General features: G+C 42.4%; 1 protein-coding gene across 1 annotated transcript in view; it reads left to right on the top strand.

The window, feature by feature from the left end:
- The window catches only part of prex2 (phosphatidylinositol-3,4,5-trisphosphate-dependent Rac exchange factor 2), a 122,373-nt gene that overhangs the window by 84,834 nt on the left and 23,519 nt on the right, over positions 1-14,020 (top strand). The window contains exons 27-35 of the mRNA XM_053612227.1: positions 681-775; positions 1,163-1,245; positions 2,950-3,040; positions 4,924-5,052; positions 6,070-6,111; positions 7,699-7,901; positions 11,486-11,588; positions 11,710-11,853; positions 12,516-12,630. Of these exons, the coding sequence (XP_053468202.1) occupies positions 681-775; positions 1,163-1,245; positions 2,950-3,040; positions 4,924-5,052; positions 6,070-6,111; positions 7,699-7,901; positions 11,486-11,588; positions 11,710-11,853; positions 12,516-12,630 (1,005 nt within the window). The remainder of the gene's footprint in view (positions 1-680; positions 776-1,162; positions 1,246-2,949; positions 3,041-4,923; positions 5,053-6,069; positions 6,112-7,698; positions 7,902-11,485; positions 11,589-11,709; positions 11,854-12,515; positions 12,631-14,020) is intronic.

Below are 14,020 nucleotides of genomic sequence, written 5' to 3'. Positions count from 1 at the left end.
ACATTCACACTCACACACACTCACACACACACACACTCACACTCACACATACACACACACACAAACTCACACCCACACACTCTCACACACACATACACACACACTCACACCCACACACTCTCACACACACATACACACACACTCACACACACACTCTCACACACACATACACACTCACTCACACACACACTCTCACACACACATACACACACACTCACACACACATACTCTCACACACACTCACACACACTCACACACACATACACTCACACAATCTCACACACACATACACACTCACTCACACACATACTCTCACACACACTCACACACGCACTCACTCACACTCAGACACACATACTCTCACACACACTCACACACACTCACACACACATACTCTCACACACACTCACTCACACTCACACATACACACACACACAAACTCACACCCACACACTCTCACACACACATACACACACACTGACACACACATACACACTCACTCACACACATACTCTCACACACACTCACACACACACTCACTCACACTCACACACACATACTCTCACACACTCTCACACACGCACTCTCACACACTCTCACACACTCACAGACACACACACACACAATCTGATTACAGCTTTATTGTTAAATATTTACGTTACATGCCGTTATGTTCGCAGTGACTGTAACAGTAACAGGAACTCCATCGCCTCCTTCACCAGCATCTGCAGCAGCCACTGCAGCTCCTACGTCCACAGTGACGAGATGGACTCAGGTAACATGCGCACACACACGCGCACACACACACGGTTTCCTAAGCTACAGCTACTACTATTCTATTTTAACCGAGGTGAGCAGTGATTAAATACGATTCGTGTGTCTGTCCCGCTCTGATTCTCTCTGTGCTGGTCGAGGGTGTGAAGCTAGCCGCTCCTCTGACAGCTGAATTAGAACGCTGCCAAAGTGCAGTCTGTGTCAAGTTGATAGCCATTACATGCTAATTGCTAAGCAGTGGCCTTGAACGAGCGACACCGCTCTCACGCCGCAGCCATTCTGCTTCATTAGAGTAATAAAGCCTCCATCGTCTGTCTCTGTGGCCGGATGAACCCCTCTCATTTTTTCTCTGTCTCACACACACACACACACACACACACACATATAGGAGATGAGATGCCGGCCAGCATGTGGATATCTCCTGACAAGCAGAAGAAGCTCCACGGCTTTCTGGAACATCTGTTCAGCCAGGTGTGTATGCTTTTGCCACACACACACACACACACACACTCCTGGACCGTTTTTACTGTGATATACACATATATGCACATACAGAATGGACAATTTGTTGCTGCCGGGGGACGGAAAATGTCTCTTATTAAGCAGGTATGAAGATGTATTGGGTTTGTCATATAGAAGATGTATAGAATGTATACATTTTGATTGACAGGACAATCAATCAATCACAAACTGCTGCTTGTGCTGCATTAAAGCGGACCGCGCTATCCGCCCTCTTCTGCATACTGTACACACGGGATCCAAGCCTGAGCTTATATATGTGTTCGATAACCCTGTCTAACGATGACGTATCCTACACCGGCCCTAACGAAACCCATGCTAGGTTTACGAGTCTTCGTAACTCCCTCGTCTTGCCGTACATTCCGTTGGAGATTCCGTTCTTACATTCAGTGCTTTGTCATGGGGACTCTGCTCACTGCGACACTGATTAGGTACGTGTCAAAGTAACATCCACATGAATGCCAGGACCAAAGGTTTCCAGAACATCCCCAGAGCATCACACTACCTCCGCCAGCTTGCCTTCTTCCCATATTGCATCCTGGTGCCATCTTTTCCCCAGGTACATGCACTCAGCTGTCCACATGATATAAAAGAAAACGTGATTCATCAGACCTGGTCTCTTTCTTTCATTGCTCCATGGTCCAGTTCTGATGCTCACGTACCCATTGTAGGTGCTTTCGGAGGTGGACAGGGGTCAGCATGGGCACTCTGACCGGTCTGCAGCTACGCAGCCCCGTAGACAGCAAGCTGTGATGTACTATCTGTTCTGGCATTTTTCTATCATGAACTTGTTCAGCAATTTGTGCATCAGTAACTCTTCTGTAGGATCGGACCAGACGGACTAGCCTTCGCTCCCCACACTCATCAATGAGCCGTGGGCGCACATGATCCTGTCGGTTCATCGGTTCATCATCCTTCCTTGGACCACTTTAGGTAGGTACTAACCCCTGCACACTGGGAACAACCCCACAAGACCTGCTGTTTCGGACATGCTCCGACTCAGTCGTCCAGCCATCACAATTCAGCCCTTGTCAAAGTCGCTCGGATCTTTACGCTTGCCCATTTTTCCTGCTTCCAACACATCAACTTTGAGAACTGACTATTCACATGCTGCCTAATACAGTATATCCCACCTCTTGACAAGTGCCACTGTAACGAGATAACCGATGTTCTTCACGTCACCTCTCAGTGGCTTTAATGATACGGCCGGTCACGCATCTTTAACCTAATTTTGTTATGTTAATTGCAGTTTCTGTTTTTTAAAACCACAAGGGGACGTCCTACGACTGCCTTTTCATCAAATGATAGTAAAGTGTGGTGTGTTTTTTTTGTGTGTAAAAATCACAAGTCCCCCTGGTGGCCTGGGGCTTCTAAGCAACCGGTTATAGCGAGAATCGGCCCTGGTGGTGAAGCAGGTAGTGCTGGTGCCTTACAGGTCGAGGGTCGGAGATTCGGTCCTGAACTCTGGTTAATGTCCTCGCAGAGTTTCACATGTTCTCTCTGGCTTCCTCCAGCCTCCCAAAGTCAAAGCATTTCAGTGCTCAGTGTTTTCGTACATAATTATAAATCTGGATCCATGGAAAACCCTGACCAGGATAAAGTGCTTACTGAAGAGTTGTAAAGTGTATGAAATGATGATGATGTTGTGTTTTGCAGGTGGAGTCTATGACGAGTCTTCTGAAGGGGGCGACAGTGGCTCGGGCCTTCGAACAGACAAAGTGTTTCACACCAGGTCGAGGCCTACAAGGTAAAACAAAAAAGCTTTTAATTTCTTTCTCTTTCTCTCTCTCTCTCTTTCGCTCTCTCTCTCTCTCTCTCTCTCTCTCTCTCTCTGTGAAAATGCTGTCCAAAAGTTGTTCCTTTGCTATGGAGAATTGAACATTAGGCCATTAGGTTTTCAGTGGGATTGTTCAGCATTGAAGCATTGAGACTTTGGGAATTTGGGACTTGTTGTTGTTTTTGTTGTTGTTGAAAAAAAGCCATTTTTAAATATCATTTTTGGATTGAGTACACTCTATCAAATGTCTCACCTTCCTCTCAAGTTCAGAGGATGTAGATTGTACTGTAAATCCATTTCCTGCACTTCTTGCACTTCCTGTACTTCCGGAAAAGATTTTGTTCAAGACAGATTTCCGCAACATTCCTGCAGACTTGTTAGTAACATTATTTTCATAGAAAATATCATTCGCGTTGCACTTAAATCAAAACTATCAGACACAATTGTTTGCGTGTGTGTGTGTTTGCATGAGTGTGCTTGTGTGTGTATTTGTTTGTGTTTGTGTGTATTTGTGTGTTTGTGTATGTGTGTTTGTGTGTGTATGTGTGTGTGTGTGTGTGGTCCCATCCAGCTCCCAGTTTTCCCTAATCCCTCTCCGAACTTGAGTAGCAGATTAGCGAATAATCCCCGTTGTTTCGATTTCCTAATCCCCTGCATGCTGAAGTCGCTTACACGCCTGAGTCTCAGAGTCACCAGTGTGTGTGGCGTCTTTTTTTGCGTGCCCGAAGGGTCTTAAATGAGGTACGAAGGAATAGATTTTCCATAAATGTGTGCGTGGATGTCAGAGCTGACATTTGAACTATTCTGCCTAGAGAACTGAAATAATAGTTAGTATACAGTATACTTAAATCCAGATGTTTCACACCGTTTAGCGTCTCGGCCAGAAAACCTTCATTTCTACGAGACAATTTCATTTAGATCCCCAGATCATTTCTAACTAAAGGCTGTGGTCATATTTATGTGCGTTCCCTGCTGAGATTGACGTTTTACAGGAGCTGATGATGGAAGTGACTGCTATGTGAGAAACACAATGGGGTTCCTATTAGTTCTTTGTGGTTTGTAATGATTTCTAATGGGTAGTGCTGGTCTTTGTGTTTACATACATATAAACATATTTCCATGTGGGACGTGGAAAGGCTCCTCTTGGGTTAAAAGGTGGTGTGTGACCAGCATGTTTGGTGGTTTTGTAATGGAATCCAAAAGAGTCTCTACTGGTGACCTTCTAATAACAGGCTGCGTTTTAATGGTGGTTTAATCATGGCTATTTCTTACAATGTTTCAATTAAGACATCAGTTGCTCAATGTATATCTTGGATCTTGGATATTTTGAAACCACTAGATGCAGAAATTAGGGCAGTTTCCACTAGAAAACGTGGACTCAGGGCTAGTGAAGCAGGGCTGTGAGTTATTTTTCCTTCTTTCTTTCTGTCTTTCTTTACTATTAGAAATATTATTAGGGCAGATCCAAGAATCATAGCAGGGGAAATAGTCAAGTACACAGGCACAGTTAAAAAAGCTACAAGAACTAGAACACGGAAACGGCAAGATCAGAAATGCACAATATCAACTGGCAAGACTTCGTGAGAAGACATAGACACACCGGGGAGACAGAATGGACGATGGGGGGCGGGTAATCTAATGAGAGGATGGGGGAACTAAACAGAAACCAAAAGTACATGACACTTCTGCCATGGAAACCAAGACGCAAAGGGGGTTGTGTGTGTGTGTGTGTGTGTGTGATTACAGCACCACACCTTTATATTCTTGTGAATAATTTTAACTGACTGGTATTTTCCCTTCCATCTGGCATAAGGAAAGAATGCCAAAAATAATTTGTGTGTGTGTTTGAACAGAGTTTCATCAGGACATGGAGCCCAAAGTCAACTGCACCAAGAAACTGCGGCTTCACATTAAACAAGACCCGTGGAACCTCCCGAGCAGCGTTCAGGCTCTCACACACACCATCGGCAAGTTCGTGGAAGGTCAGACTTTCTTGTTGAAATAAATCTATCCGATCATATTTTCTCAACGTAGCTTGATATAGGAAAATGCACGGTATTATTTTCATTATGTATACATTTCCGAACGAAATCGGAAAAAATTGTCTCGAAAGTCACATTCGGCTTCCGGTCGTACAAGCGTACGGAGATTTCCATTTTCATTATTCATCAAGAGTTTATTCATGAATCAGACCCGGGGCAAGCATATCTCATAACGTGGTAGTGTAATGTGGTTGGAACGAATATAGCGACGCATTTTTGATGTGTGAAAAGCATTCACGACTCATAATCGGGCTGTGTGACGTGACATCAAATAATAAACAAACAAAACAAAACAAAATGGCTTCCACAGTTAAAGCAGTTGCAACCGCATAGTTAAAGTAGCTCTACACGTGTTTAATCGAACAATCCCAATCACGTTCTAGTAGGGATTTTTGGGGGGTTTTTTTTTGGTCTGAATGCTGTTAATGCGACGTGTGCGTGTTTCCATAGAAACGACTCATTTCCGAGTCCGAGAAGGTGAATACCATCCCGTATCCGTCGTCTTAACATGAAAGCTACGAACACAATATGATCAAGGTGATCGGAAATATCAGTGACCTTACTGACATTAATGTGGGTAAAAAAATGTTTTTAAAAATGTACCAAAAATATCTTTAAAAAAAAAAAAAAAGAAGCTAGTAATGGAGGTCAAACGGCCGAAAAAGACCGCACCTGCGACCCTTAGTCTATACGGACAGCGTATAAAGTATTCGATTATAGACTCGAATATAAATATAAAAGCATTCGAATGCCATTTTTATTAAGAAATTAAACATCATATGAAAGAAACGTGACCGCTCTAGACTACACATGTGACCTGGGAAAGGAGAACTGAATGCACCCTCTCCTACTAAGCAGCAAACCAAGCAATAAATAAATAAATACGTTAACCTGTAAAATGTCTCTATAGGAATAAAGCAATTGATTTCATTTAATATTTTTTTTGTTTTGTTTCAGAGATCAAAACAAGATTGCTGTTGGTGTTACTCCAGTATACAGGTACGTGTTAAACAGCATTACGGTGTACATTTTTATCTGTTTAGAGTTACATGAAATGTTGTGGATCGTAAGGCTGGGCGATGTGACATGACATGATATAGATATCGTGATAAATTATAATTACAGTACGTAATTTCCGGTGATACTGCGGATATCGTGATATTAGAGTCTTTAAGTATTTTTAAATTATTACATACATTTTTTTCAATGTAGCCTTTTTACAGATTTTTTAAATTCTTTTTCCTTCCCTTAAATATTTAATTTATTTTGATGAATAATTTTTAATAGAATTTTTAAAAATCAAAAATGCACATGAATTTTTTTTTTTAAAGAATCATCAGGAAAACGAAACACTACTGTTTTGTCGTCCTGTTTGTTAGCGAACCCATGTATCGCGATATGTATCGTTTAGCGTAAAAATATCGTATCGTATCGTAAGAAGCGTGATATGATCCCTCACGAGCGTCTTTTTTTCAAAGAAACCCCTGCAGCTCGTTGTGTCGGGAACGGCTTTACTTCTGACCGTTACAAAGCGCTGAAACTGGAGACTCCTTCCATAAATAAAGACATCACTACTCAACTAGATCGGTGAAGTTCGTCAGGACGAACTTTGAGGTTGGCTTGACATAGCCGGTCTGAAAATCTGGAATGGTTCCGTGAGCTTGAAGATAGTTCGAAGTCGAAAGACAGATAGATAGAACGAAAGAAAGCGTGACAGACTCATTTGGACGTGAGCTGATTGGCTTAACAGAGCCGATTCGTACTTTCGCTGCTTTTCTTTTTCATTCGTTTTTTTAATCGCTTGTTTTTGACCGCCGAGCGACGACATTATTTGCAGGCTTGAGATTTTGACATTTACGCGTTTTCAGTGTCGAAGACCTGCAGGATTTCGTCACAACTTCATCACTGTGATACTTCCTCCCGTTTCTCTTATCATCACGGTGCTTTCCCTCCATCAGCTTCCGCCTCTACCTCTCTTTCTCGTCATCTCTTTTTCCCTGTCCGAATGCTGTCCTTTCTCTCTCTCTCTCGCACGTTTCGTCGCCCGTTTTCTCTTTTTATTCACCTCTATCTCTATATTTCTCTCTGTTGTTTCTCCATATCGTTCAGTCGCTCTGGATTCTTTCTCGATCCCTTGAATTCACTGAGTCTGTCTTGTTCTCCTTTTCTGTCTTCCTAACATACGTACAATAATTAATGCATAAATAACAATATCAACCTTATACCGAATGCTTCGTTTTATCTCGTCCTCTCTTTCTCGATCACGTTCCCTTTGCACGTCTCTCTTTTTCTCCCTCCATCCGTCCTGCGGTTTCTCCCTTCCCTGTCTATCTCTCTCTTTATCCTTGTCTCGTTTTCTCATCCATCCATCCATCCATGCCCACGTCTCTCCTCTCCTTTTAAATGTATTGATTTTTCCCCCCCTTCATTTCTGCCTTACCTCTAGTTTAGGCGTATTTTATTTAAGCGACCGCTTTGTTGTTGTTGTTTTTTTATTTCACTATAAAATATCAAATAAAAAAGGAGACGTGTGTATAAAACCAAATCTAAATCTTCGTATATCGTGTCTCTGTCTCTGTCTGTCAGACTCTGAGATCCAGCTGAGGAGAGACATGGTGTTCAGTCAGAGTCTGGTGGGAGCCGTGTGTAGTTTCGCCGAACATTTGCTGGCCGTGTTGAATCGGATGCTGGGTGGTGAGAGCGAAGCTCAGGAGAGTCGCCGCTGGCTGGAGCAGATCTCTCACACCGGCCTGCTGCTGCACTTCCAGTCCCTGCTCTCACCCAACCTGGTGAGCATGTGTGTGTGTGTGTTTGCGTGAGTGAGATCGCGTATGTCCTGGAACAAGGCTCACGGGGGACGTCCGTATTTAGCACTGCAGCTGTGGTTTGTTTTGGATGACATTTCAGAATCAGGATCGGATTTAGAGGGATCAGATCAAGCTCGGTCACTTCCCTTGATACTTGCACACATCTGAGCTGAATTTGAGAACAGACCAGAAAGCTGATATTACCGAGCTTTGGATTTGGGATAGTCATAGTCAGATTGATGAATGTTCATATCATGGAGTTTTCTCACCTTCTTTAGTAGATTTTACTCTGCTTTCAGACGAAACAAACAAGAAGTGTTTTGACTTTAGAGGGATTGAGAGGGATTGACTTTCAGAGCGGGAAAACGTTCAAGTTTCCGATTCCGTTTTCCACTTGTGACTGTGAAACGAAATTCGTTTCGAACGAATAAGCTGCATGCTTGATCTTTAACGAGGTGCCGTTACTTTAAGTCACTGGAATTCATTCATTGGTTGTCAGGGGTGTCATAAGCACAGGCTGTTACACCAGTGACAGTAACACCAGTGACAAAACTTCTATCAAAGATGTATTTGCTATTTCTATTCACGACGGCGCCATTAATAACGCTAGTATCAGTAAGAGAGTTTATTAAATCCTTTTTTTGGTTTTCCGGTAAAAATTCTTTTACAGGACAATTGACAGGTGTGTCTCCATTTTAAATCTCGAATATCCACAAGAACAAATCCAATTTACAAGGGAATTAATACCAAAGCTTTTAAAATGATATCCGTGACATGAAATGCAGGGACAAATATTCTGTTTAAACGATGTACTTTTATATTAAATTATTATTATTATTACTATTGAACAATATATTTCTTTTTATGATGTTCATTTATATATTTCATAGACCCCATACTTACAGTTTGTAAGTAAGTACAATATTGGATGTGTCAACATTTACTTCAGTAAATCTATTTCCAGTGAGGTTATTCACATGAAATTTTCACCGGACATCAGTATTAACTCAAGAAATCCAACTGTATAAAGAATTCCCAACATTAAAGTCCATAAATAAAGTTATGTGTAATAAAGTGGAATGAGACGGGAAAAAAGTATTGACCACGCTAAGAAAAAGCCGTTCTCCAAGGCAAGGTAAGGCAAGGAACCAGCTAAAATCCGTAAGTAATTATACCCCCTATCGGTGCAAATTTATATCAGCTGGGTTAGTAAATTGATGGTCTATAAAAAGGTTTTTTGTTACCATGGTGTCACACAAGAAACATCTCATGTTGGGTAAAAGCAAAGAGCTCTCCCGAGATCAAAACATTTATCATAAACTTTTTCCCCGTGTCATTCCACTTTATTACAAATAACTTCATTTAAGGGCTTTAATGTTGTGAAATCTTTATATTTGCAGATTTCTTGAGTTAATACTGATGTCTGGTGAAAATGTCATGTGAATAACCTCAGTGGAAATATATTTACTGAAAAAAACTTTGACGCGTTCGATACTTTTCACCCCACTGTATGTTGCGCCTGTGACATTAAAATGAATAAGAAACTTTTTTTTTTTAAATCATTTTTTGCAACATCTTGTAGCAGCTGCAAGCTATGAATAGAATTATTGTAGATGCGAGTTGTGAATCAGAGCCAAAGCACAAAGCGGGAACTGTGATGGCTCAAAATGAGAGTGCATGTTTAATAATAAACTGATTAACAAAGATCTTCATACTAGTAATAGCAAGACGTCGAGAAGGAAGAACACGCTGTGACCTGGAGCACAAACTGGAAATATATACCTGATGCCCTACGTCTGAATGGAGCTCTCATCAACTGGAGGCTACAGCCTGGAGATTGCTGAGGATGGTACCGCTTGAAGTACCATGAAATGGTTTTGGACCTCAATTCCACATGGACATTTTCGCTGTGGTTGCTGGGACTACGGTTGCTGCGATGGCCTTGGGACCTCAATTACTACATAGAGTTTTGCACTCAGGTCTCCTTTAGTGAACAGTGGACTACTTTAACAAACAGACTTCATGTTAAAACCATAATGAACTCCCCTTTACTGTCACACTATCCGTCGTTACCCAGATGAGGACGGGTTTCCTTCTGAGTCTGGTTCCTCTCAAGGTTTCTTCCTCGTATCATCTTAGGGAGTTTTTCCCTCGCCACCGTCGCCATCGGCTCGCTCAATAGGGATAAATCCACACACTTAAAATCTGTATCCTGTGTTTATATATTTCTGTAAAGCTGCTTTGAGACAATGTCCATTGTTAAAAGCACTATACAAATCAAACTGAATTGAATACAGCATAATTGACCAAAGTTCTGTGGTACTGTGATCACCGGATGACCTCCAGGGTTCAGCATCACAACCGGGTTCAACAGGAAGTGATGGCTGTTACAGCTGTATTTTATAACGTCATACCGTCAGCACCGTGGCAACCGTCTCGATCTCCAGGTATCCAGGAGTTAAAACATCGCCCCCTGGAGGTCTGGAGGTCTGAAATTGAGACATTAACAAAATCACACGTGTTAACTGCAACATGGATGCATACAAAAAGGGTGAGTTTTGAGAGTTCTAAGCATACTCCATGAAGGTTTCTTCAACTTTTTTTTCAAGACCCTCCGACCACTTTTTTTTTTTACTCTTGTTCTGTTTATTTACGTGCAGTGTGAAACAAATCAAACCTAACAGCAAATGAACGGAAAGCTCCAGGTGTGGCTCTGAAACTGCACTTTTTATTCCGTAATCACGCCTTGGAGCCGTCATACGGTACGGAGCCGTCATAACGCCGAAGGTTTTGTGTTCTCGTCCGCCAGATTCTCGAATCTATCGCTGTGATTCCATGGAGATGTGTGAAGCTGGAGACCTTGCTACCAGAACTGGTTTGAAAAATGAGAATTCTCTACAGTAGAGTCTTTTCACTCTTATCTGCTGTACCATGTACAGGAAGAGGAGGTCGAGTTGAACTGTGTCGCCGGGAGGAAATCTTTTCCTAAAGCCTGTTTAATGCTCCTTTCTGAATCCTTTAGAAGCTCAGAGAAGACCTTGGTAATTTGATGTAAGGTCACTCTGTGAAGCAGAAATGTCTGCAGTGATTGGTTCGTAGTGACCGCGAATGAAGACGTTTTTTAATCGTATTATCGACGCACGCACTCTACTAGTACTCCTTTTCGACTTTTCCAACGGACAGCCTGCAAATAGCTTAAAGCCAGCGGCTGCAATTACGTTACGTCTGATTCTCGAACGCGGTTCTCTCGGTTCGCTCCATAAACATAGGACGCACTGGATCTAAAGCAGTCAAGAGGCTTGGTGGCTGTTTGTTTGAGATGTGTTTTGAGGTAGCAGATGGTGAAGAGAATGAGACAGACACAGTGAAAGAGAGAGAGAGAGAGAGTGAATAGAGGAGATGCTGCAGTGTATGTCATTGTAGTTGCTTGTGTTTGGATGTTCTTGGCAGAAACTGAAGCAGTAGAAGAGACACGATCCCTTCAGATAATATGAAGCCTCACACACACTCTCATATGCGAACCCTACAACAGTGTTATGAGGTGCTGTCTGTTCTTGTTCTTTCAGACGGATGAGCAGGCCATGCTGGAGGACACGCAGGTTGCACTGCTGGACCTGGAGAAGGTCACGTTCCATTTCCGACGCTTTGATGGAGAACCGCTTGTCGCGAGTGAGTGCCGTATCGGCGTACGGGTTTAAATCGGGAAACGTCCAGCCGATTTGTCTAACATAACCTCATTATGATGTGATCAGTGCTTACTCTGCTGTATGATGTACGTGTCTGTGTGCAGACGTGCCCATCTCCTACCAGGTGGAAGGCACGAGGCAGGCCATGAAGGTGTATTTCTATCTAGAGGGTTTTTACTTCGAGCAGCTGCCTCAGAGACTAAGACACGGTGACGGGTTCAGGATCCAACCTGTCCTATTCACTCAGGGTACGTGAAAAAGTGTTCTCTCGTAGAATAAAAGAGGTTGTTGAGCGAACGACTGTTTCACACTTACACCATTTGACAGACGCACTTATCCAGAGTGACTTAAATTTATTACGTTCATTTATACATCTGAGCAATTGAGGATTAAGGGCCCAAACAGTGGTAGTTTGGCAGCGCTGGGGCTTGAACTCCTGACCTTCTGATCAGTAACCCAGAGCCTTTAACCACTGACCCACCAGTTTTATAGCTGTGTTAAAGCCATAAAAGGAGCTAACTTGTCTCATCAGCATGAAACGTAACTATAAATGGATAAAAAGGATGACGTGTCATTCGTTCGTAAAACGTCAAAATCGCAGACGTCGGTAAATAAGAAGAAAAAGACGCATACGGTATGAGTACCTCCATTTGTCATCGTGGTTCATTATACCAATAACTTCACTGATTATTTTCCTATAAAGTGTTTTATTCCTTACATTAACATATTCCCTAATATAGACATGGGTATATATATTGTATACTATTAACGTTATGATGGATTTAAGACAGAATAATAGAGAGTGAAATGTCATATTTATGTCTTTCCTTTTTCTATGAGATAATTTGGCAGATTTTCAGTTCAGGCAATGATTGTACCTCTGGGTTGTTGTTTTTTTTTTGTTCTGTAGCCCTGGAGAGCATGGAGGGTTATTACTACAGGGACAGTGTCTCAGTGGAGGAACATCAGGCTCAGATCAATTCCACCTCTCTTGAGAAGGTCAAACAGTACTACAAGAGACTCAGGTAAGGCTCCATCATCTCTCACTCACAAAGGTTTGCATATAAGCAGCATAGTCCCTCCATGCTGAGTTGAGGAAAATGCCTTATTTTGTGGAGTTGGCATATGTATACACATAGAGCCGGCGCAAGCAGCTCTGCATATCAATGCCGTTTATATTAGAAGCAGAAATCATTTTGATCATTTTCTCGGCAGATTCACAGCCCGTCGCTTCTCTCATAATGACATCTTGTCATGAGTTGTGGCTGAGTCATGGTTTTTGATGCTGCTGAAAGATATACAGACTCTTTTTGAACATGATCTGGGAAAATTCAGAATCCAAACGATGTTGGACGCTCCATTTCTTAACCAGACAAACACAATACATTGGAACGATGATGTAATGTACGCAAGGAGAGATAACGTATTCGTGTAATTTATTAAACTTGTAGTATGCGTCCATTTCCTGTGCTTTTTCGTAAGCTGAATCTGTTTAAAAAAAAACAAATAAACAGCCTCGGTAATTATTATATGTCTGCACTAATTTTTTTAAAAAAGGGGTGTGGCCTTTGTGCTGCGAGTCCCAGCGAAAGAGGTGTGGCCTCTGTGTCAGTTCCAGTGGATGAGGTGTGGCCTCAGTGCGTATCAGTCTCACCGAAGGAAGTATGACCTCTGGGTCAGCCTCAGTAAAGGAGGTGTGGCCTATCTGCCAGTCCCACTGACATGATCTGTGTGTTAGCCTCAGTGCAGATGAGAAGGTGTGGCCTCTGTGTTAGTTTCAGGAAAGGAGATGTGGCCTCTGTGTTAATGCCAGTGCAGAAGGTGAGGCCTGTGTATCTGTCAGTTTCTGTGAAGGATGTGGCCTCTGTATTAGTCCCAGTGCAGGCAGTGTGGCCTGTGTCCCACTGCAGGAGGTGTGGCCTCTGTGTCCCAGTACAGACGGTGTGGCCTGTGCCCCACTGCAGGAGGTGTGGCCTTCCACTCCTGAGAGATTTGTTGCTTGTTGCTGCTTTAATCATCTCTTATATCGGATTGTTGTATTAGTTGTCTCAAGATGGACATCACATCCTCAGACTGCTAGACTTTTTTTTTTTTTTTTTAAGCTAACCTAGAGATTAATAAAGCTGATGTTTTGCTCCAGCACTGGCTTCTTATATCCAGGATTTATGAGTTCTCCTTTCCTCTTTGATTTGCTCAACAATCTCATGGGACGCAGAACAGCTGGAGAGCAAACTCCACATAAATCAGTTACAAAATGCTGAGCTCAGTTCGGTTTTCTGATGATATTCGGGAACTAATTGTACCTGTTATGTGAACATATGGTGTGTGTGTGGGGACATCAGCCTCTCACATGTGTATCTGGCCCAGGATAACAGCTCAGGAGCCTTGAAAATATTTGTGTGAATATGATAAAGA

Source organism: Ictalurus furcatus, chromosome 23 (genome assembly GCF_023375685.1).
Source record: "Ictalurus furcatus strain D&B chromosome 23, Billie_1.0, whole genome shotgun sequence".
Lineage (NCBI taxonomy): Eukaryota > Metazoa > Chordata > Actinopteri > Siluriformes > Ictaluridae > Ictalurus > Ictalurus furcatus.
The sequence above is the reverse complement of the archived record's forward strand: the minus strand, read 5'-3'. Positions and strand labels throughout refer to the sequence as shown.